This window comes from Hylaeus anthracinus, unplaced genomic scaffold (genome assembly GCF_026225885.1).
Source record: "Hylaeus anthracinus isolate JK02 unplaced genomic scaffold, UHH_iyHylAnth1.0_haploid 0, whole genome shotgun sequence".
In the NCBI taxonomy this organism is placed as follows: domain Eukaryota; kingdom Metazoa; phylum Arthropoda; class Insecta; order Hymenoptera; family Colletidae; genus Hylaeus; species Hylaeus anthracinus.
The window spans coordinates 24,316,131-24,340,875 of record NW_026533254.1 but is presented as its reverse complement, the minus strand read 5'-3'; the positions used below and the strand labels follow the sequence as shown (position 1 = coordinate 24,340,875).

At 46.3% G+C, this 24,745-nt stretch overlaps 1 protein-coding gene across 3 annotated transcripts in view; it reads right to left on the bottom strand.

Moving 5' to 3' along the window:
- LOC128896291 (uncharacterized) overlaps nucleotides 1–14,533 on the bottom strand; it is a 33,148-nt gene extending 18,615 nt beyond the window's left edge. The window contains exons 1-6 of one of the 3 annotated variants that reach the window (XM_054159557.1): nucleotides 10,567–11,613; nucleotides 10,351–10,459; nucleotides 2,297–2,421; nucleotides 1,825–2,230; nucleotides 1,455–1,714; nucleotides 252–1,296 (exon numbers count right to left, since the gene is read on the bottom strand). In XM_054159557.1, the coding sequence (XP_054015532.1) occupies nucleotides 252–423 (172 nt within the window). In that variant the 5' untranslated portion in view covers nucleotides 424–1,296; nucleotides 1,455–1,714; nucleotides 1,825–2,230; ... (1 more) ...; nucleotides 10,351–10,459; nucleotides 10,567–11,613. Of the gene's footprint in view, nucleotides 1–251; nucleotides 1,297–1,454; nucleotides 1,715–1,824; nucleotides 2,231–2,296; nucleotides 2,422–10,350; nucleotides 10,460–10,566; nucleotides 11,614–14,516 lie in introns of those variants that run through there. The other 2 variants (XM_054159559.1, XM_054159558.1) reach the window with 2 other exon arrangements.
- Between the last annotated feature and the right edge of the window lie 10,212 nt (nucleotides 14,534–24,745).

Sequence of the window (24,745 nt, the reverse complement as noted above, 5' to 3'; positions counted from 1 at the left end):
GTCACTATGAATGATTGACTGACGTAAATGAAACGTGCAATAGAATTCCAAAGACATAGACATCGGGCAAGATTACCTTACTTGAACCTGATGCAAGAACTGTGACTTGAAAGCATGTTATCAATTATCATCTCCAAATTGAGGTCAGTAAAGTGTCCGTACAGCTTTGGTACCAGAATTATATGAATCCAAACAATGGCGGAGGCCAACTCCCTGACTTGCCACTGGCAGAAAAGTCGAGCATTAATTACCTTGTTCCACTTCAGCGTTTATGCGAATAGTTCTAAGTCTCAGTTCCTCGTTCTCGTATATCATCCCCCTCGAGGACTTCCGGTCGAGTTTCCTGTTTGGCTTCACGCTGACGTCCCTGCGTCTGGTCCTCAGCATCCCAGCTCCAGCTACGCTCACTCCAGTGCCCGCCATTGTGTTCGTTAATTTAGAGCCAAGGCACCGTTTCAAAAATCCACTTCACCCACCACACTTAACAGGACTCACACTTACCATGGTCACAGATTCACGGCATCTCGCCGAACGTTCACCGCGCGATACTCAACGAATACTTTCAACCAGCGAGGACATACATAATGGAAGCGAAACGAGAAAAGACGTCTTCCGCGAAACACCAGGACGCGTGTTTCTGCCACGTTTTTTACGCTGTCCGCCTTCTGGCAGCTTTACGATTGGCCATTAGCTCTTCGACAGGGATTTTATCTTCGCTTAATGGCTGCGAACGCGTTGAATTATATTGCGCCATTAGGAACCGACTCCGGAAGTCTTCGGAGAACGAAGCAACGCGTTCAAGTAGCTACGTAATGTTATGTGACTTCATTCTTAGTCCCCTGGGTGTTGTCTCGGTCTGCTCGCCGCTTTCTCATTTATGCGCTTTATGGATTCAGGACTTTCTGTGGATTTCTTCTTTCGCGGTTCAACTGGTGAGGTTAGGTTCTTTTGGAGCTTTGCAGACTTCTCCAGATAGGTCTCGTTACGTTTGGCACGACTGACACTCTCAACGTTCCTATTTCTTCTTTTAGACTTGGCGAGACAGGTCTCAGAAGATTTTTTCAGAATTCTACTATTTTCTTCTTTCAGACTTTCCTCGTGTTTTCTTCTTGCAACTGTTACCTCATCCCAGGCTATTCCCTTCTCTTCAACAAATCCTCAGACTCTCTTCTCTTCCGCGATATTATTCAAAATATTCTCTTCTTCAGATTCCCTTCTCTCAGACTCTTCCCAGACTACTCTTCCTCTTTCGGACAATCCTCGGTCTTCCCTTCTCGTTCCTCTGCGGTCCAACCCCTAAAAAATTCGTAGAATGTCAAACACTGTCCCAGAAAAATCGCCAGCGAAATCGCGACCTGATATTCCAGGTGCATCCGCGCTACCCGCAAAAAAACTCTCATCGTTCGTTTATCAGTTCGAGTCGCTCGCACGCAATTTGCGCCCCCATTACTCACCGTTTATCAGCGCTCCTCGGTTTTCTTTTGTTCCCCTGTATTTCTTTCAATTTATTCGCGCGTTCGCGGGAATTTATCCCGCGCGATCTTCTGTCCTTGTAGGGCAAAAAAAGAAAGATACTTCCTCCCTGGTCCCTTCACGCTTCGATTCCCGCGGGATTTATCCGCGCCGCTGATCCGAATTTATCGTCGTCAGAATTTTTACGCCACCCCCACCGAACAACAACCCTGTAGCGCGTCGAAGGTGTTCTTCATGGAACCTTGAACATATCGTTGGGGTTCAGTGCTCTGCGTTAGGGTCTGGGTTAGGATATACAGATGGACTCGTTATTTCTTATTTCGGAATTGTTATCTCTTCCTTTAGACTCACCTGGGACTCTTCTTTTAGGCAGATTCAGGCCTTGCTGTAGGTTTCTTACTTTGAATGTTCGGATACCTCTTCAGGGCTTGCTTGGTTACCTTCAGACACTTTGATTCTTTTCGAATTTTTAGAGGTGTTCACCGAGACTCTCGCAATTGTTATTTCTTCCTTTGGATACCTTTTAGATACATTATTCTTCTCTTCTAAATTATGTTTCTCCTGACTCTTCTTCTTTTGGAGGTATCTTAGAACCCTTCCTGTTCTTGGAATGCTTCTTTAAAAGTTCCCTTGCTGCCTCAGTCGTCTCTTCTTTTTTCTGAAACGTCTTCCTACCTTTCTGTCTTCTTTGATTTTTTGTCAACTGTCTCAGACTGCCTCTGAGACTTCTTTCAAGCCTCGACTTCCGCGATGAAATCTGCGATGAGAATGTTGATTTAGCAAACGAAGATATAACAATAATGAAAATTTAATTTTCGCTTACATGAGTTTCGAAGACCGGTGGCCAATCCTCGAATCCTCCAGTTTCAGATCATAAGATATTAGTCCTGTCTCCTTAGTTAGCCATTAGCTGCTCGCTATGTCGCAGATCTCTCAACGGCACTCAATCTGAAAAATAAAATAATATCAGTATATATTAACAAAAATTGCATCGTATCTCCGATTCATCTTCGTTTCGAGCACTTCCCCGCGAGTTGTCCCAAAGGATGGGCGATTAAAGCGCTCGCCGGCGGGCCGATTCACCCTTGGAAACGCCGGCTCGGGTTGCAGCTGCACGCTTCCCGACGGATGCATGGAATAGGAAAACATTCTCGCTGGTGGAAAGTGGCGAGTGAGAACCGGGGGGAAGGGTGGCGGTGGTGGAGGGCGTAAATCTATGCTTTGAAGAGCGTTTTTGGTCGTCTCTCGCCTCTCCCTACCTTTCTTTCTCGCCGCACACGATACACACAGAGTCTGGGAAGTGACATCAAAGAGGAGCGTGGCTGGGATGCAGGAGTGGGAGGAGGGGGGCATGAAAGCTCAGGTGCATATCGTCGTTCATTCGTTTGTGGGCTGTGTTACCTTTTGGAGTGGGAAGTAGGGGGTAAAGGGGATGGACGAAGGAGAAAGAGAAAAGGTGGGGGAGACTAAATGGAAAGAGGGGAGGGTGGTGAACCAGTGGACGAAACGGAAGAAGAAATGTCGAATCATCGAAGGAAGAGAGATTGACTCATACAGAATACTCGAATTGCGATTAAACTGATTAATGATAAATCAACGGTGTAATAAATTGCAAATGGAATGAGCAAAGCACGAACTCGAATACAAAACAGGACACTCTGTATAATAACTCCGTTGCGATCGATATGTTTAATTACACGTTTGATTTATCTATCGCTAAAATACTTTTCCCACGTGGATAATCGTGTACTCGTTCGAAAGATCGAAATGGGACACCTTGTATGCGAAAATGTAACAAAGGTACGAATTGTATAATACGTCGCGTTCGGTTGTTTTATTGCGCACGATGAAGTTCCGAGGGAAAGGCAGAGGAGGCGGTGAAATTAATCGAGGCAGAAAATGCTTTGACAATGCACGGACGTAATTGATTTATAAACAACTCTCCTGCCGGCGCTTCCGGGCTTTGGTAAGTGCTCCAGATTTCCTCTGGATACCGTAATTAAGACAAGGAACACGAACCCCGAGGAACGGCCCTCGCGTTTCGTGATTATTGTTACATTAACGAGAGCACGGTTTATTGTACGCCCCTTGTAGAGCTTTATTTATATTCGACGTCACGAGTCTGACCTGGGACGGTATTGTTCTACTGTTCACACTGATTCCACTTCAGGCGCAGTTTTAAGTGTCAGCGGCACGACGATCGTACACATTCGAATTTCTTTCGATAGATTCCATTCTAACGATCGATATCGAAAGTTCTTTTTTGACATCTAAATTGTTTCAAAATTTCGCAACGATTAAGAAAAGATTCCTTCGTTCGATATCGAAATTCGTCAAACCGAAGCGATATTAAGCTCCTACGTTGAAATGTATAGTGACGTACGTTCGTCCGCGTCAATTTAAAAATAATCCCGGTTTATTTGTTCGTGTTTGGTGTATGTTACAGCGTCGTGAAAACGAGGTCGGAATTATTGTTAAAACAAACACCGTTCCGGCTGGGATCGCGATATCGAGCAACAAACGGCTCCAAGCCGCAATCAGGAAGAGTTTAAAAAGTTCTCTCTATCATTTTTTTTCTTTCAATTCCCTCGGGGAAGTTTCGCGGGGAAACGAAGTTCCGTCGTTTCCCGGCCGCTTTCGCCGAAATACGCGCGACTGTAATCACGTTCATTTGAACGCGGATGCATTTTAATGCCAGGAGGCATCGAAAGAAACTCCATGGGAAAGTTACGTCCTGGCAAAAACTTAGGGCTCGTTAAGAGCCGCGCGTGCATTTGCATGACACTTATCAAAACTCCGAGCACCTTCAACGTGCGCGAGGGGGAACGGAGGATTAACGAGGAGGGGCGTCCCTTCTCGAGTCGTTGCGAAATTTTGGCTGTCTTCGGGTATTAGGGCCGGAAAGTTGATATTCAGAGAGTTTCGTCGATGGAGATTTTAAATTAAAGAATTATTTCTTAATTAGATATTTTTCCACGGTAACGTTTGAGGTTCAAAATTTACGAATATTTTCGGCGACAGTCAGGAACTGATACGAGAGTAGGAGAATACTAAGGAGGAAAATAAATTTAACTTGTTCATTCGGGTTCGTTGTTTTGAATGAAAGAAACTCGAGCGCACATTGTGCCAAGCAGAAAATGTAATAAATCGAGTCTGGTAAAGTGTAGCGTATTAAATTGCAAGTGGTTTGGGCAACCGGCGTGCCAAGACTAAAAATTGAATTCCTGTTTACTACCGAACGGAATTCCTGCGCCAATCTGATAATTTTAAATTCTCCGAAGCCCACTGTTCGAAACGTACAATTGGAAAATTTGCCGCTGATATTTAGAGTGTACACGCGCTGCCATAGAAAAGTACCTTTATATTCGATTTAGTTATTTTTGCACCACGCGCTCCGTTTACGTTCAGCGTTCTGTGAATTTTCTCCCGCGATTTCTTATTTACAAATTGGTCACGTGCTTTATTGCCTCGTTGCTCTAACGAATTATCTAAATTTAGACCGCGATGGGTCTAACCTGAATATCGGTATCAGGGGCTGGATGTTTCTTCTTTTGTATCTTGAATTGATTTGTCCGGATACAAAAATTATATTACAAGTTTAATCAATTAAAAAGGTTCGGCTTTCGGTTGGTTATTATTTCTGCATAGCTCGACGAAGACGCGAGACAAAGAAAAAGAGAAATGGGTTTATTTGAAGTGCGCCGCGCCGCGGAAACGTTCGGTAGACGCAACAGCCTATCCGACACCTGGCGATTTTAACGATTTCCGGTCGCGAGATTCGATACGCATTTTGATGGCCGTGTATTACGTTTGATCGGCTCTACGACGTTGAACAGATGAAATTATACGACCTTCTGCTAACAGCGCAAACTTCTGCTCTTTGTTAACTTCGAACAATACCACGATAACCGTCCTGCAAGTCAAAAAATGATTCTAATAATTTATGAAACCTCAATCTGTTATATCTATGTAATGATACATTTTCTATTTATTGTCAGCGTTATCTGTTCGCAGAAACACGAAATGAGTGCAAAGATTCAAAAAAAGAAAAACATATTAGTCTAGTTATGCTGGGGATAGGTTAGGTCAAGGATTAGGCCTACTTACTCGAGAGTTAGTTCGGGTTTACTCCTAAACGTTAATTAATCCCTCGTATCTCCCCAATCAACGTCGCTCGATTCGATAGCCCTGTATACCTAAAGAAACACATTATCGCTACTTGTGGGACACCCAGTGCGTGCCAGTGGTATTTACCGTACGCGTATTAGTTCGAAAAATTGACTCCTCGGGAGTCGCGCGACGAGATTGGCGTGGATGGGAGCCAGTGAATCGGCTACATCGGCTGCATACACAGCGTGCCGATGGCGGTGCATTTGTGACACGGTCGAGGTAACGACAACCCATGGATTACTCGCGCGACACGTGTTGCCGACGTTTACCCCGCGTCACGTTAACATGTGCATCGTCGTCGTTCCGCGTAAGTGCGCCCAGAAGTGCGCGGTACAACGTTGGTTTCGCCCGGTCGATCCTGTTGCGGATGATTTACATGCGGTTGCATCACGCCAGCTGGGGTCACCCGCGCGAACATGTTTTCGAACCTCTTCCCACCCTTCGTGCCCCGGTACGGAAGAATTTCAGCTTACTGAAACTGGGACAAGCTGGGCCAGCGTGGTACTTTTGAGGGTCTAAATGCAGGATGTGAGGGTTATGGCAAGATAACAGGAGGCTGGAGGTCTGGGAAGTGCTTTGTTGTCAATGTATTGCACCCAATTGGGTCATATTGGATCACCATGATAGTCTTGGGGTTCTAAATGCAGAATATGAAGAGTACAAGTGGATTATGGAAGGTTTGTGATTCTGGGAAGTGTTTTATGATCAACGTGTTGTCTTCAATTGGGTCACGTTGGGTCACCATGACAATCTTGGAGCTTAAATGCAGAATATAAGAACCACAAGAAGATCATAGAGGGTTGTGAATCTAGGAAGTGTTTTATGATCGAAGTGTGCCCCCAATTTGGTCACGTTGGGTCACCATGGTAAACCTAACACTGGATAAAAAATAAAACATTTCAGAACCCTGTGTCCAACACTGTTGGGACTCCCGCGACGTTAACTGACTTTGGAACGGTCTTACAATAGTACATAGCTTCAAGAATATTTCATTTGGAGGATAACAAGAGCCACGATTTTATTTTCGCGAGCAAGACTCGCGCGAAACCAGCCAACGTCGCGAACTTTGTCTCCGCGAGGGCTAGCTCGTCGCGGAGCTAATTGAATTCGATCGAAAATACTCGCCTAATTGCAGCGTCAGGCACGGGCGAAGTTCGTCCCGCTGCCGCTGGAAAGTGGGGCTGAACTTTCCAGTTTATGGAACTGAATCTTAAGTGGCCGACCCTCCAATTTAAACTTGGGTTATCGTTCTGTCCTCGAAAGCGGGTTACACCCCCTCCAACCGTCCCGACAATTCCTAAATCACACGAGCGGTGAATCAACCCCCCACCCACTCCTCCGTCTTCCCTTAGTGACGCTGAACGAACAGTGGCCAGAGGCTGGGAAAACTGTCGCTGGATAAATTGGCCCGCGGAGTTTTTGCGACGCGTCGGAACGATTATGGAGTTTCGAGGGATGCCTGTGATCCCATAGCCGGCGCGAAGAAGTAAGGACAGAAGGGGGGAGGACGAAGTATTTACGACATGGGAGCAGTCTTTGAACATTTGAATAACAAACATTTGAATAAACAAATATGAATACTGAAAATTGTAATCTAAAGAAGGTGAGATTTCCAGACCACTGAAATATTTTTTAACGGACAGTCAGCGTACTCGAAGTCAAAAAAGTAAACAGGATAATATTTATAAATCTAACTCGATATATTAAATAATCTTTTTTGACGTTACTTTCCGTTTGGATTTCGTTTTCGAAAGATATACCAAATACGTCTGGTTTCCCAGAAATTTCCTCGTCTCACGAATATCTCGTTACGCCTCGAGCCTCTCCATCGCGCGGAAGAACAGTTCTCGCTGTGCCAAGTAAAAAAAGAGAGAGAGAAAAAAAAAAGAAGCACTAAACTTCTCATCGAGGCCGCACGATTAACGCTGCTCGTTTTCCTCTCGGACGCGTCGCGATGAAAACTTGATCGATCCTCGACAAACGAGCCAGCTTTTTTCTCGAGTGGACGATCGGGAACCGAAATAGCGTCGCGGCTTCGTTTGAACGCTCGAAAATCGAGTCTCGACCGTCGGGCCGTTCTCGCGAGTTCTAGCTGCATTTCCATTTACGCGACGAAAATAAAACTGTCTGCACCCCGACACCTGAGATCTAATTATAATCTCACGGAAAATTTCTTTAACGATATAAACAACGCAACACAATTACAGATTATAATTTGTATTTGTTTGTGTTATGAGAACGGTTCGGCAATATTGTTTAATGGTAACAACGAGATTTGTTTATTATTTCGGGGATGAAATTGGAAGGGCAGAGATAGTGGAGAATTGTATATTGCGACAAGTCTGACTCAGTCGGAACAATTATATCGCATTGCATCATCTTCTGTCATGATGCATCAATCTCGATCGTAGCCAGAGTGCATAAAGTGGCGCTGAGTCATCAACAGCTCGTTCCGTTGTTTGAGTTCAACTCGCAAAGGTTCAATTTACGCTTTGATTTATCTTTCGGCGCGCGTTTTCTTAAAATTTCGTTTTCACTTGGCACGCAACACTCGCTATAAATTTCTCGATACACGTGACAGATGGTCCGTGTTGGTATTTGTTTGTTTTTTTTTTGTTTCTTGTGACAATATTTTACAAATTTAGTAGGGGTAAACTTACGGGGTGGTCGGAAGAATTAAAGAAGATATTTTGATTAAGAATTACAGGGAGTACGGTTTCGTGGCTGTCGTATTAAATATTTTATAATAGAAGCTGAAGTAGTCGACATTATCACCCTTAATTCGTTTAATTTGCTATAGAGGATCGATGTAAGTCGCTTGGTCTCGATCTCGAGACTGACCTAGAATACCTGTTACTGTATTTGGGTCAATCCACCCTAGAACCTTGCTTAAATAACCTAATTTTTCATGTAATCTAGTTTTAATTAAATGCGACTTAAAATGTCGATTATTACCAAAAAATGTAAGCTTGTCTGATCAATGTCGGCCGATACTACTTCGATACGAACCACACTTTCTCCCAAACATTCGGTAAAGACCGGATAAGTGCAAGAAATGCTCTGTTTAACGACCTCGCGAGATCCCCTATCAGTGACTATACCCATGGAGATGTTTTGAACACTGACAAGCCCTAAGAGGGTTCCAGGTACCCAATAATATTTTAAGACCCCGGGTATCTCCGACTCTACCCAACCCCTAATTAGTCTCCCGAAAAACAGGGAAAACACGCGTCAAAGCTTTCCAAACACATCCCCGGGTACGCCCGGGGGATGCGCGGACGGCAAAGAAAATGAAATTTCCCGAGGGCGAAAGGACAACCGGAAAAACCGAGGGAATTGCGTCAGGAAAAATGACGCCACCCCCGCCGGTTCTCTATTTCAAGGGTGCGGACGCGTTTTCGACGACCGGGATCGTTCCGTGGCCGTTGCAGCGCCATAAAAGGTGAGGCCGCGGGGAGGGGTAGGGCGCAGCAATAAAGGCCAGTGACGCGGCTAACTGAAAAAAGGAAGATGTATTTTTTCGCTCCGGGGCAGTTATCATCCCCCTGTCCAGGATGTCTCGGGCGAGCCAACGCGCAGGACAGTTGACGGACGCCCGTGCTATTTGATTTCGCGTCGTCTTTTTGCGATTGCTATCCTCGGGCTGGTTGGATGAACTTTTGTCATCGCGGAGCCACAAAATTGCTTTCCCTTTACTTCCCCCTTGATGTTATCGAGCACTGGCCAAGATTAGACGAGAATAGCGGGAGTTACGTCAGCCGTTCACTGCACGAGTCGATTAACTCCATTTTTTTGAAAAATCGTAAATTTAGCCATTCGCAGTCCGAATTTTCTGATTTCAGTACATTTTTGTCGAGCCTCACTCGACATAGGACCGCAAAGGGTTAAGTGTCTTGGCGTAGTCATAATTTTTGATGTTTATAATAATTCCCCGAATAATATAGACCGACATCGTTAAGCGACAAAATTTGCCATTGAATAATAAATAATTTATTTCAGAGACCATTTCGTTGCAATTCTCGACATCCTTTTTGTGTTATGGAGTTAATCGATTTGTGCTAACGATTCGAAGCTAGAAATTTAGTCACATAGTTTCGATGCCGGATTGTCCAAAATAATTTAAAGATGAGGATCGATGGGTCTCGACGCGAAAATGTCGAAGTTCGTTGAATGAATGGAAAGCCGAAAGGTTTGTTCACAGTTTTCGCATTCAACTTGGAACAGACGATGCTGTGTAACCCGAACCGTGGCAAATGGAGGGGGTAAACGCGTTGAACCCTCCGAGGAAAATAAATTTCCGAACGTAGGTTGCATTCTTCGTGAATGAAACGAAAGGGAAGACGTATGTGCATTCCTAAAGGCACCATTCGTAATCCAAACAGCCGAGTATTAATAGGCAGGAAAGAAAACAGTGAAAATTTTCAGCGACCGGTGTCTGACAATCGTCGAACAGCTGACAGGCGGTTTGAACGGAAATAAATCTTTTATGTCACACTTTTCGGCAAACGTTTCGATAATTCGTCATTTTTTAGAAACCGGGATTTGTAGTTACGTAGAAAAGTGTCGTTTTAAAGATCTAGGTTACCCCGTAAAATGAAACCACGCTTAATTCCTCTCGTCTACACCGTTTTCATATAGCCGCCGTCGCGATTTTGCCTGTCAATCCCATCCCGTGAAATCTCGATCATTCGAGTCGTAAATACGGACCATATGATCGCCGGACGTCTCTGAATCATCGACGCAGAAAATACCCTCGACCCGTAGGAACCGACACCGTGCAACCTCCGCAGAAAAATTTACTGGCGAAAGCTCCCACCTAAGAAAGAACAATAGTCACAAATTAAATCGAATTAAAAATTCGAATCTGTCGATGAAAATGTCATCTTAGAATTAAACTTCGATACGTCATCAACCGAGCGATACCTGCCAATTTCCAGGCTTCCTAGATTTCCCGTGCTCCCATCCTTCAACCGGAACTTATTTCCACTTGGAAAGCACGTGAACGTCTTGCCCGGAAACGATCGCCGCGCGACCTCGAGGAGCCCACGCAAAGCGCGCGTGTGTAAAAAAAAAAAGTCCCGCCGAGTTTCCCACCGCGGCAGGGAAAGGAGGAAAAAAGACCCGACACAGAGGGTTCGTCACACGCGACACACATTCACTAGAGACGAAAGGAGCGTGGAAAGAAGAGAAACAAAAACACGAGCAGCTCGAAGCAACAATACCCTTTTTCATCCTTCTTTTACTTGCACCTCACTAACGACCGGCGGCACGGTGCCCCGACCTTCTCGCTCGTCTTTTTATCTCCCGACGTGGCGCTTGGTCCCTCGTCGAACCTCCTCCCCCTCCTCTCGGCTCTCTGTGTCCAACCTTCTCGCCCTTTCTCGCGTTTTTCTTTCTTTTTTTCTCTCTTTCTCTCTCTCTCCATACACTGGTTCAGGAAGGCAGAAAGTTTCCTTCGGGCGACGTACCTTTTTCTCCCTTTTTCGTGCCTTTCCTCGCGTTGTTGTCCTATCTCACCGGCACGAGCCCTTTCCGTTGGCTTCCTCCTCGGCGTCCTCTTCCTCTTCCTCGCGCGTTTCCTTCTCGCGGCCGCGGCCGTGCGGAATTCGAACCGGGGTTCGATTTGGCGGCACCCAGTTTGAGCTGGTCGGCATAACTGCGTCCGAGTAGAACACTCGCTCCCTGACTCTCGTGGCCCTGTCTCTGTCCCTCCGCCGCGAGGTGGAGCTTCTTCCGAGCGACGTCCTCGTCGCTCTTCCCACTCTTTCTCTTCTGGTACGTCCGTCTCGCGCCTCCTCGCTGCGGTGTTTATCACTGTCTCCGTTCCGGTAGCGACGGCCTCGAGGCGGCTCGAAACGGTTTCGATCGGCCAAGGCGTCGATCGACATTTTTATTTTAATCAACGCCAGGTTTACGGAGGTTTACGAAACACCTGTTACTACAGGGCGATCCGCTTGATACTAGACCCGAAAGGAAGTGCCGCCGCAATAGAACGAAGCAGACATCCCATTTCTGTCATCGACGAACTCGACGATCCCTCGCAGCGGGGGTCACTAGGGCTCTCCCTTACTTATACTAGGACCTCGGGTACTTCATTCTATTGCGGCGACACTTACTAGCGGAGCGGACCACCCTGTACGTCGAATTCTTCCATCCATGAAAAGCGACGGGAAATAACCTATGGTGTGACGGGAGCACGACCAGAAAGGTGCTACTCGAGGGCCCCCCGAGCCGCCGTCGCTGCGCGAGACATACTGGGACATCGACGACTCTCAACTTCTCTCAAGTTTCAGCGTCGCGGGGCTCTCGAAACCCCTCGAATCTGGGTCTCGCGCTTATCGAGCTTTTTCCCCAGCGACAATTGAATTAGTCCCATCGCTATCTTCACCCTGATCTTCTCCTTCTGGCCTTGTTCATCTCGACGGAACCCTTTCCATCCTTTTCCCACGGAAACCCAACCCCCCGCCGCCCCCCACCTCGCCCCGTTTCGTTTTCTCTTTCGTAAACAATTCTCGCCCCGGCGGGCACCGATTTTCCCCGTCGTCTTCCATAACCACTCCGCCCGCCGGTGTTATTCCTCCCACACCTCTGCCCGAACGGTTTGCTCTTTCTCTTTCCGCCACCTCTGCTCGCCCCCTCCCCCCCCCCCCCCTACGCTTCAGCGTCGCGGCGCACGCACGCCGCGCGCTATCTTGCCGATCTAAAATTATCCGAGAAACGACGAACGACCGACGCTTTCCACACGCTCTCTCTCTCTCTCTCTCTCTCTCTCTCTCTCTCTCTCTCTCTCTCTCTCTCTTTCGCGCGAGTTCATCGAATATTCGATGACTGAAATCGCCGAGACTCGGAGAATCGAAGCAATCGAGCGGTTAAGTAGTCTAGTAGGCAGACGGATAGGTAGACAGTTGCGCAGCAAATCAGGTGATCAAGTACTCGAATAGCCACGTATCCAAGTAGTCGAGTGGTCAAGTACTCGAATAGTCACGTACCCAAGTGGTCGAGTGGTGGATCGGTCGAATATCCAAACAGCTCGGGCTCCACGAGGCTTTGGTTCGACTCCCTGGGTTCCTTAGAAACATGATCCCTTAATTGTTTCGAGCAGTGTATCGTGGGCTGCGCATCTTCGGCGTAACGTATCGAGCTACGCTAGAATCGATACTTCACGAGGCCTTTTTTTTTTAGGTTTCGCCAGTTCTGTATCCCTCTATGAAAACATGGACGTCGCTCACTTGGGAAGCTATCAGTCAAAGCTGTTTCCAGTCGTATACAGGTCAAGGACTCGCACAGCTGGACTGACTCACTTCGCAGAGCCTAGATGCTACGTCCACCAGTTGAGCCTCTTGGTGGGAAAAATCAAACAAAAGGCAGATAAAGAATCTTGTTGATCCTCGAATAGAGACACATGGAGACCCAGAAACTGGTTGGTGAGAGGCAACTGGGAAGGTGTCACGTGACGTGACTCACGCCCAATACAAAGGGGTAACAAAAGTATCGCACGGTGGATCCTCGATTACTCGAACCGAGGAGATGTTTGGACATCGGAGCTTACGCTTCGACGATTACAACGCTAGCGATAAACGACATGATGCCCGCTTTTAACGACGGCACACTTTTCCACCTGGAAGTGCCGTAAACGTCCCTCTTAAGTTACGATTATAAAGCACGCGGAATGATACGCGCGAGTATGCAAATGCGCGCCGTGCATTTCACGCGCCATAAACTTATGAATGAGCGACACGGACGGCCGTCCGATTTGTACGACTGGCGCGTTCGTCGGCGTAGGTCGGCGAAATTGGTCCATAAACATGTAACGCTGGGAATTCGGAGTGATTACCGCCACGTGACGCGGGAATCGATCGGGATTATGAATGACCACGCGGAGTGATGAATTACAGGGACGACAGTCGGGGTGTCGAGCTTGTGGAAAAATTGGATGACTCGTCCAGGAAGAAAGACCAGTTTTCCGCAAAAACTGCACTACAGTGTATCCGGATAAGTGCACGAAAATCGGGACCGAAACATTGCAATTATCCAGTCCGGGTTTCTATTCTGTGTTTACATTTGGCTCGAGTCGAGCGTCGAACGTAGAAAAGGGCAGAGAGTGAAAGAGAAGGAGGTCTGAGGAAAAAAATCGGTCAGCAGAAGCGTATCGGTGACACGATAGTACCATAGTCTCACCGATATCTCGGTTAGGATCGTATTACACTGCTCGCTCGCTGAACGTCAGGAGGGAACACCCCACAGTGGCGAGGATAGTCATCTTGCACTTATCCAGTCTTTACTGTATTAGGATTTTTTTTTTAAATTTTTTCCATACTAATTGTAATCCAAGTTAACCTTAAAAATTAAATTACATTAGTACGTAATTATTATATTATTAGTAAATAATTAAAGTCCGAAAGGTTTAGGTCTGGGTTCGGTTTAACGAATGTAATTGAAACAAATTAAGTTGGACACTCGAACACTTGCAATGGAAGCTGTGCAATGGAAAATTTAGGAACGCTAACTACGATAGGCCATCAGCTAAGGAGAGAAGTTTTCTTCCGAACCTTATCCTTCCAGACCTAACTCCAGATGTTTGCACTCGATGTATCCTGGTCACCTTGGACCCTGCGATTCCCTGCGAACCTCATCCTCCAATTTCCACTTCCGAACAGTCCTCGGACTAAATACCTCGTCTCTACAAGTCTTCCAGTTTCCTTTCCCGCACCATCCGACCTGGACACTTGCCCCAGAATCTCGAATTCGATTCAACGCTCCTCGTGCCAACGCTATGTCCCAACGACGCCCAATTTTAGAGGGAAAATCAGGCGGAAGTTCGGCCGTGTATATGCACGGCGTTTCTTAAATAAATCCATCGAATCTGAACGCACCTGTTCTACCTCTGCCCTCGCCCCACGGTCTGTCACTCCGTCCCGGCTCGAACGACGCTCGCGAGCACTCAGTGGCGATTCGAACGCGTGCTCGCGCGACACTGGGTGGCCTACATTCGAAGTTAAATCCACACCGTGTTCCAGTCTATTATAAATTGGACTCCCTGGCGCATAAGTGCCGTGAGCGCGAACGCGTGGAACCGAGAAGCCTTCTAAATCGCGCTCTCTCGGCGATGGTGTCCGATTCGCCGAAGACGGATGGCGATGTTTTGTTAGCAACTTTGTTCCACTTCGACGTCGGAACGAGGGGATTTGTCGGAGGTTGTAGTTATGCGTGTAATCCCCGAGGAATGCTTGTCTTCTTTTCTTGTCCACTTAGCTCTCGCAGTCTGAGGTTCGATCGGGGACCCAGCGAGGCGATGAAGGTCGTTGGGAAGTATTGGTATCGGTAGCGCGTGATGATTTGAGGTTAGGAAATGTGAAATTGTTCTGTGGGAAGTGTTGGGTAACCTGGTTGTCGAGTTTGACTGCGTCAGGTCGCTGTTTTGAGATGTGTAGGACTTTTATAGGTCTGGATCATTAGTAAGGTGACGAAGGTTTGAGCACGTGGTGATTTAGGACCGATATCCATCAAAGTTTTTTGATCCCACGACGATAGGACCACATGGGGACTCTGACACTTCTGTAACAAATGTTTAGTTTCGAAACTGACCGCTCTCGTCTAATCTAATTAATGAATCGGTGCTCTGCTCGATATTAAGTACTTTTAAAATATGTAGGTACTTGTTCATGATGCTTCGTAGCTCCATTTCACCCTCAGGGGTTGTAGCATACACGTGTACAGCTACAATACGTGTTTAGCGACCCCGAGGTATCCTAGCTATAGGGGGCCAGTAGGTCCCAACAGATATGAGAGTTCAGAGATATTGCAGACAGTACTAGAACAATATACGAGTTACGTAAGACAAAGTAACATTAAAATGGATGGAAATAATTGTTAGTAAAACCCCCTAGCTATAGGGGGCCAGCAGGTCCCAATAGATATGAGAGTTCAGAGATACTGCAGACTGTATTGAAACAATATACGAGTTACGTAAGACGAATTCGGAAAGACAGAGAGCGAGGGTGGGGGGAAGCGAATGGAAGTAGCAAGCTTTTATTTCTGTATTATAACAGTATTATATTCTTTCTGATAATAGTACACACATATATATATACAATTACTAACAATTCTAACAGAAGTATGTGAAATAATTGTTTGCAAAAACTGTAGTTTCTGGGTCCAGTACAAACAGTAAAGTTTAAATCAGTTACACGCTTCAATGAACCAAGCCCATCGCCATTTCCCATCGATCTCTCGACGCCATATTTGTCCCTCGGAAAAGTAAAGCCTATGCCGATCCTCGGCGCCCAGCAACAGTGACGATTAAAGCGGCAGAAAAATGTCCGTGAATGCACGGGCGACACCCAAGCGACAGCTCTATTGGTTTTACGACCGACTGCCTTTATTGATCGCTCGTCACTTAGGATTGATGTGACACTGAAGGAAATATTAGACGGGCCACCTTTCCGCCAGTCCTGGAAATTCTAAACGTCACCGACGTCCCGAAAATCTATAAGTTGGTCTGGATTATTGGATTTACCTCTCAAAGTGATGGATCTGATTCTGTCGGAGCGCTGGTCGACTATGGCCAATAAATAATGGTTCAATGTACAGGGTGTAAAGCCTTGGACACTAATAATTTTAGCTGTGAAGTCTCCACGCCTCTTTTTATTTCATTCTATATTTTCAGCAACTCCGACAGTTCTCCAATTCATCGGAAAGTCCTAGAACAGCAATCACGCGATGGAAAAAAGCACTGAGAAGGGGAAAGATGGACGATTTATTCGCCAATATTTTTCAGCAAGTTCAGGAAACCACCTGGAGCAGCGAACCAATTTCAATCGAGCCCAATCGAAACCTCGAAACAACGGAACAATCGGCGGGCATCTTTCGAGCGGTTCGGCTCGACTCGCCGATTAACAACGCTCTTACCGCGAAGCGGTCGTTGTTTCCCATCCAATTTCCCTCCGAAATTTGCGACACGGGGCCGTCGAAAAGAATAGCGACGAAGAAAAATGCAATTTCGTGGGCGCGGTCGCACGCGCGCGTACACAACGATTCAGGAATTCCAGGACGCGGACAAACAAACGAGTTAATTAAAAGCCGCGGGGGAATTGGTTCGAGGAGGAAGAGGACGAAGGCCGAACACAATGCGGCAGTCCACGGTGCTCTCCCCCCGGATTGCGTGCCACATTCAAAACTCCGATGGCCCGAGGTTATGCATATGCATACGCATCTCCACGGAAGATGCAATTTTTCCACGCCGGAATGCATATTCGTCGATCACAAGCGGAGCAATTTCGGACAAGCGGCTGCCGATGACTGGTTTCTGGGGAATTTTATGCCTGCCCAACCCCTCCCTGGGAGCTCCCTTGCGAATTCGTCGACGTTCCGCGACAGATGCCGGCTATTCCTGACTGTTTCCACGTTGGAAGTTCCTTGCTCTGAATTGGTTCCATCGGTTGAGTTGATACGAGCGTGGCGATGGAGATGACTTTGTCAAGTTCAAATTCTCTACAGCTCTTGATATCGTTGCCTCTGCAGAGTGTTCCAGAATTAGTATAAGAACCGGAAATAGGGAGTAGATGAGACGATTCTGAACCATAGTTTCCTTTGCAAAAATGTCAGATAGTGCTCCGTTTTTGAATTATTAACGAAAAACCACCGACCAATCACAGCGTCCGAGTAGCACGTGCTCAGCCGCGAGAGCATAGGCTTGGGCCAGGATTGGCTTCGCCAGGTCGCGGAGGGCGTGGCCAGCTGAGCCAGCGCTACTCGGGCGCGGTGATTGGTCGGTGGTTTTTCGTTAATAATTCAAAAACGAAGCACCATCCGACATTTTCGCAAAGGAAAGTGTGCTTCAGAATCGTTTCAGCTACCCTCTACTTCCAGTTCTTACACTAATTCCGGGACACCCTTTATATGAATCCTTCGGTTCTAAATATATTTGTAATCTCGCTGTAACTCCTACTATCTCCATCCAATGAAGATAAATATTTTTATTAGTGTTCAAGTTCATATACTTTAAAGAGTGGTTAGTCCAAAAGCTTACTACATCAGCCAAAGCTCTGAATATCGTTGCCATCATATATATTTTTCTGTTTTAAATTTCTTGGTTTGCTATCTTGCTGTAACTTTTATCGCCATCCAATGAAGATGAACATTTTTATAGATGTTTCCCGCGGTCCGACGAGAAGATTTCGTTGAAATTCGCCAATCCGGACATATTGTTATAATCGCAAACAAATTAAATTGCGACGTGCGTTCGGTCGCCATTTACGTCGCGAGCGCGGAACTCGTTAAGGACCCTATGAAAATTGTATGGAAAATAAATTGCGTGGCCCGCCATGCGGAATTGCCTGGCGTGCACGGCGCAGATTCGCGGGGGTTAATGAAACTTTCAGCTAATGCACACAACGAACAATAAATTAGGCGACGCGGAAAGAAAGCCGAAACCGTGAAGCAATTTCGGACAACCGGATAATTTTTCTCTTTCCTTTTCGTGAATCTTTTAATAATGTATTGTTATGCATCCCTAATTAACGATACTGAGTCTTGGATAATTCTGGCACGTTCGTTTATAATTAAATCAAAATTTTGTGACGCTTGTCGAACAAGCTTGAATTAATTTTTGGTAGTTCTACGTGGAAATACTGTCTGAGAGGGTTTGTGTATTTCCTTTGACGATGGGGGGCGGGGGAGAGGAGGCAATATTACATACAGTTGTGAGTACTGTGTGAGCAGGTTTGGGATATTTTTTGCGAAGACTGAGGGTGGCGATATTGATTACTGTTAATGTATATACTCTCTCCACGGAAATACTGTCTCAGTAGGTTTGTAATAGTATTTGGTGGGGGCGGCGATAGTGAATAGTGTTAATTTATACTGTCTGAGAGGGTTTGATACATTCGCTTTGGCGATGCGAGAGGGGTGGCAATATTACATACAGTTGTGAGTACTGTCTGAACAGGTTTGGTGCTTCTTTTTGCGGGGACTGGGAGTTATATTTTGTGTTCCTCCGAAAGAAAGTTAAACCAAGTTTGACAATTTTGAATGCAAGTAATGCTGTTCGAAAATAAAAAGATTTTCAATCTTAAAAAAATACCAAACGTTACCGAGGCAGTGACAATAAATCTCCAGATACCATCTAGTCTCTCAGTTCCTAACTGAGACGAAGTCTCGTTCGATTCGCGTGCTCCGGAGAACGCCACGATTACATCGCGTGCCTCGATGCGCCAGCTCGGATTACACGCGTCCGGGAATCCTCGGGTATCCTGGCGATCCTAAATCCTGTCAGCCCTTGTCACCGTCGCTCGAGAACCTCCGAAAACGACGTGGGCGGCAAGGTTTGTCGTATCTCGGCCAGCCGTGCCGTGTGTTCCGTAATGATGCGTTTGGGAATGATTCTCCCTGGTGCCTGGCGTACCCTAAACCGGTGGCTATTGCCCCGGCGATGAATTCGCAGTGCAAAAGTAATGAGAAAGGTCTGTACGGAGTGTCGGGGAAAACCGGGGACCAAATTGCTGGGACATTTATTCACCGAAGGACGCTACCCTACTCGAGACTGACGGGAAGGTCTCGCCAGGTAGCCTACACGGGGCTCTGAACGACTCATTCACTTCTGAAGTCGTTTTTGGGACAGTTTTTGGCGTGTTTCTACACTCAGTTTGGTGTACGGTACAATTATTTTCTCCGTTTATTTAATATTGGCTGGTTTTAGACGTGGAAATGTATTCGTATGATGTTAACTATTTTATTTTATTTAAATTATGTGTAAAAAAGAAAAAGGAAAAGTATGTAGATAGGAGGGTGAGAGGTGGTTAGGTAACTTACAATGTGCTTGTAATAACTTTCCACGAGATTGTTCCTCCTTTGAGGTAGCTAGATCGCAGGAAGGTAATCTTCGTCGATGTATTACTCAGGCAATTTTCACCCCCTCCTCCCAATTTCCGCATCTTTATTGTTTTTGTCGTCGTCGGAAGTGGAGGAACATTTTGCTTCGTCGCGTTTCATAAACGACCCTTTTATTCGAGCGCTCCGGCTCGTTTGTACTACAAATTGGTCTAAGAAGATTTCGTCGAGCTGCGCCCTTGATAGCTCGCCTAGATCCTGATTTATGCTTCTCGATCTACGCGTCAGCAGCCGTACCCGTGTTCGCGTTACTCTTCTCCGCGGAATCCTCCCAGACGTACCCCACTTCGCCAAAGTAGACCTCGTGATATCGAGAACGCTCGCGCGAACCTGGCACGGCCACGATAAAACGTCGCTTTGTCGTTGTAATGGCGCTACGATATTCGAGACGAAATTATTCCTCAAAATATGATCTCAAAGTGGAGCTCGAATTGCGTAGAGATTTAAAATAAACTAAGAGAGTAATCATAATAAATTCTCAAACAGAGGCTCCTAGTGTATCAAACCTCAACAAGATTTGCTAAGTTTGCTAAAGGATTTGCCAAATTCGCTCAAATTAAGTCTGAAAATACATTCTCAATCGAAGACTCAATTCTTATTCGAAGATATTCTTATTCGAAGACTCGATATTCATGCTACCTCATACCAGTGCTCAAACTACCCTCGCAGCCTCAACCATCGTTTCATACTCAAATCTAAAAATTTACTCGAGCAACTTCCACCTTAAATGAAATTCAGGTTCCATCGTTGCTCGCGTGAAGTCCGATAAAGTCTCAAGACAAATCGCCAGAGGCTCAAACAAAACCAAACGACCCGGAACCTCTGACCAGTTCCGCGTTTCCTACCTTTCAATGGAGAACGGAGGGTTCAAGGGCGTCTCGCGTTAACAACATTCCTTCCCGTGTCGTCTTCGTTCTTCGCGAATGGGAGACACTATCGATCTTCCCCCTCGTTGCATTCGTACGGTAATTGTTCCAGAAATACGAAGGCGCAAGTGGTCGTGGGAGCTGGGGTCGCGGAAATTAACTCAGCCTCGTTGAATTGACCCCGTGGCCGGCTGCTGGCAGATGGCTCGGAAAATCTAGGATTACCAAACTAACGAAAATATCGAATTACCCTGCGACGAGTTACGACCGGGAAAACGACTGCTAGGACGATTCAACTGTGGCGACGCTTCATCTCATTTGGACGAGGGGTTGTAGAGGTGACGCGTGCTTTCATCGAGTGGACTTGTTCACGGGCTCTTCGTCGATTGGTTTCGGACGACCACGGTCGATTAGAATATTAGATCAATGCCGGAGTAAGCGATCATGGGAGTCTGGACGTATAGAAGTTCCATTCTCGATTATTTTCTTCATTATAATATCGAAGCTTTATAATAAGCTTTATAATAAGCATTATAATATCGATTAAATATCGAGAATTCTATTTCCTACAATTTTTCTTATTAAATTATTCGAATTGTACAGGCAGCAATTTTATCGAAACAAAGATCCATAGGTCCATCGTCAGCGATCAACGATAAATCATTCGGATGCTCGAAAGTGGAACCCCTGCGAGGAAGGCCGGGGTGGACACGCATGGCGCCCCATTAACCGCGTCGGGCCTTATGGCGTTTCGGACGTCGACTGATTTCGATGACCGTGAAATCCCGTGGGTGCCACGAATCGGCGATCAAGCGACAAATTAACTCGGGACCCTGTCGTAGATCGCCGCGGGTGGCGTCGCGACGCGTTAAACGTTCGCGGAACGCGACGACTGGGAATGTCCGTTATCGGCCATTGTTGTCGCTGCGACCCTGTTCGATCAGCAGCAATTGCTTCAGGGAATTAATCGATTTCCTATGTACATTCACAAATTTCCAGTACTACTGGAATTATATTGTTATTTTTAATGGGATGGGAGCAGTGTAGATACTTTTAATTAGACTTTAAAAACTTTCAAGAAATTCGGTAAATAAACGGTTAAATTTAAGAGTTTTCAAAAAGCGAAGTTAATCGATTCGCGCAGCGAACGGCTCATATCAGGATCACGCGTGAGAAGACGCGGTTCGTTGACTGGATGACACGCTGACTAAAAATGGCCTCCTGGTCTATCGATCCTTCAGCGTTCCAAAACCTTCCCCAATCTCGAGAACCCCTCCGTCGTACGTACGCCATCGGAACGTTTTCCATTTCGCGAAACGCGGCCAAGCAATAACGATAAAACTGTCCGATGCCCGTTCCGCGGTTGCAAATAACGCTAACCCATTCCCCATACCTTGGAGGGTTGGTTTCCCATGGGAAACAATTCTGGAGAACGTCGATGTTTACCGCGACGAGTTACAACGGAGACTTCCCCTCTCCCTCCCCGCCTCCCACCTCCCAACGGATGCAACCGTAGAAGAGGACAGGACGCGAGGAGGACTTAAATCGCATCGATCCTCCCGAAGGGGCGGACAGGATCTCGAGAAAGGATCCGTGCCTGCGCAGCTCGCGTCAGGATTACGCTTGCTTGGCCGACGATTGTTTAACTTTAATAAAGACATGTCCCGATCTTTATTCCCTGGGAAAAACGGAAAACCTCTTCGCGTGATTGGCTGGACGCCGTTCGAGCGGAGCTCGTGATTGCAAACCGTAAATACGCTTGGAATAATAACGGAAAATTGTATTCTATTACGCGCCAGTCATTTTTCACCTCGGAACGATCATTTCGATTTACAGTGAGCGTATTTATTTATTGTTTTGAGGATGTTTGATATCGCGTTTGACGATCGAAGGAAAATAGGAAAAGAGACAGATGGAACTAAGATAACAAGTAGCGCAATTCCAGCAATTTTCAACGAGCAGCCATCGCTCGGTGACTGGGGTTCGTTTATCCAGGACGGAAATCACCATTTGTTATTATCACGGTGGCGGGAGACACGACGATTCCCGTGAAATATTCATCGACATCGACCGATAAATCCGTCGCCGAAGCAACAGGTTAAACGTAGACGCTTCTACGCGCTGACCTATCGCAGTTTTACCCTCTTTCTACGAGTTGAATGCGCCCGGTAAATAATTAAACCCACCCTCGGATCGACATTCGATCGCGTGAAATATGGGAAACGATTAGAGGAGACCGAAGCACGAACGACCAAATAAAATTACGCGGAGACTTCTTAAATTGAAATGAATGAATTAGGTTTCTTCTAGTATGATTTCTATTAAAGGAGATTTTGTTTAGTGTATACTTAATTAACCCTGTTATAACGTGTTGTAGGAGTGCCACGGAATGTCCACTTTCGATACTTTATTTCTGGCGAGGTCAAGAATAACAATACACGATGTTTAATAGTCTATAACAACGTGTAAGACGCCTCATACACTATACGATCTGTTATATAACTCATCGTACGACGTGTTGTACAACGTGTTGTACGATGAGTTGGGCGACCAACCGTACGGGTACAACCAGCCGTTAAGAAATGAAAATACCAACCTTCGCAATTTTTATCAGGACCGCACGTGCCACTGACAATGCAACTCCCATTCGTATGGTCGCGAAGGGTCTCGTCGTAGCGGTTGGCTGTACAACTCATCGTACGATATGTTGTACAACAGATCGTATCGTGTATGGGGCCCATAAAACACGTAATAAGAAAACCACGAGTCGGACACATCGTATGTAAAATACGTATTTGCTAAACATCCACAATTTATTTTTCAGTCATCCCCAATTAAAAAATTCGTCTGCCTTGCTGTGAAATTTCCCAAAGTCGGATCGATCCGAAACATGGCCGCTATTTGTCACGCAATTCTCTTCCCGAAATCCCCGTCAGCGGTTCCGGGAGCGAACGCGCGACGAAAGCGGCTTCGTCGCCTCGTTTTCTTTTCAGCTCGCTCCCGAGAGACGCGACGGGATCAACAGACATCGCGAATCGAAGCGAAGAAACTCGTATCCGATCAGGAACAATAGCAGACACCGACGATGATGCTTTATCGGTATTCCCCGTAACGTCTTCTCTCCTGAACTTCGTTCCTTTTTATCGTATAGAGTTTTATCTTTCGGGGCACGGGAATCCCGGAGTACCGAACCTCGCGAAAAGATTTACGGCGATCGTTTTTTAAGCAGAAATCTTGCCGGGGGTGTATTTTGCTTGGGAAGGAAACTCCGACTCGGATACTAAAAGAGAGATTTGTTCGGCGTCGTTCCATCCTTGAGGGATCATCGCGAGTTTATTTAAAAAGAGAAATGTACTTCGGATTTCCGAGGTTACCTTTCGTTTGCTTCGCTTTGTTGAAGGTATTATCGGTGAGAGTAGAATTTCGTTCCTGCTGCTCGTTCGAAGGATCGTTCGAACGATCCTTCGTCGCGAGTAATATCGAGCTAATGGCTGCGAACTTGTAATAAGATCTTTAGATTTAGATTAGCAGTGGCAAGGAGCTGCGGGTGGGGGGGGGGCGGTGGAGCAGTAAAGACTGAATAAGCGTAAGACAGGATTGACTGGATAAACGCAAAATGACTATCTTTACCACTGGATAATAAATAATTTATTTCAGAGGCCATTTTGATCGCATTTCTCAACTTGTTGTTGTATGCAGTTAATCGATTTCTGCGATCGCAGGAAAAAGTTAACTCTAACCTCAAATATAGCGTGTGATCCGAGATCCCTAACTCTCATTGTCCTCTAATAAAGTAATATCGTTAACACGTTCGGGTGGGTCCGTTTCATTCATTTGAAAGTCCGACGCAAGAGGCTTTCGGGGAGACGAAACAGCTGTCCGCCTAGTTACGTCGAGTCCTGCTCCTCTTTTTGTCCCCTAGACCCTCTTCTTCCTCTCCGTTTCCTGCCGGACCTTTCGATCGTTATCAAAACGATCTCCTCGTGCGCTCGGCCAGCGACTCGGGCCAAGATAACGCTCCGCCAGGATCTCCTCGTCCCCAGGACCGACGTTCGACGACTGTCTGGATACTGCTACTCTTATCCTACGGTCCCTCTCTTCCTGCAGCGGCAGCAAATTAACTATATCCATTGTTACGTTATTAGACGTGCCTGCGATAAGACGTCGGGTTCGCTTCGGAGACTTTCTTTTCTGGCTCGAATTTCTTGTATAACAAAATGATACCTAACTTTCAAGCTGCGTAGACTTTGTCCTAGAATTAGGCTTCGCACTGTTTCCCTTTGCGTTACGTCAACGTATCGACCTTCCAAGCCCTTAATCTCGATGACGACTAAGGTCGGAGCAGAAAT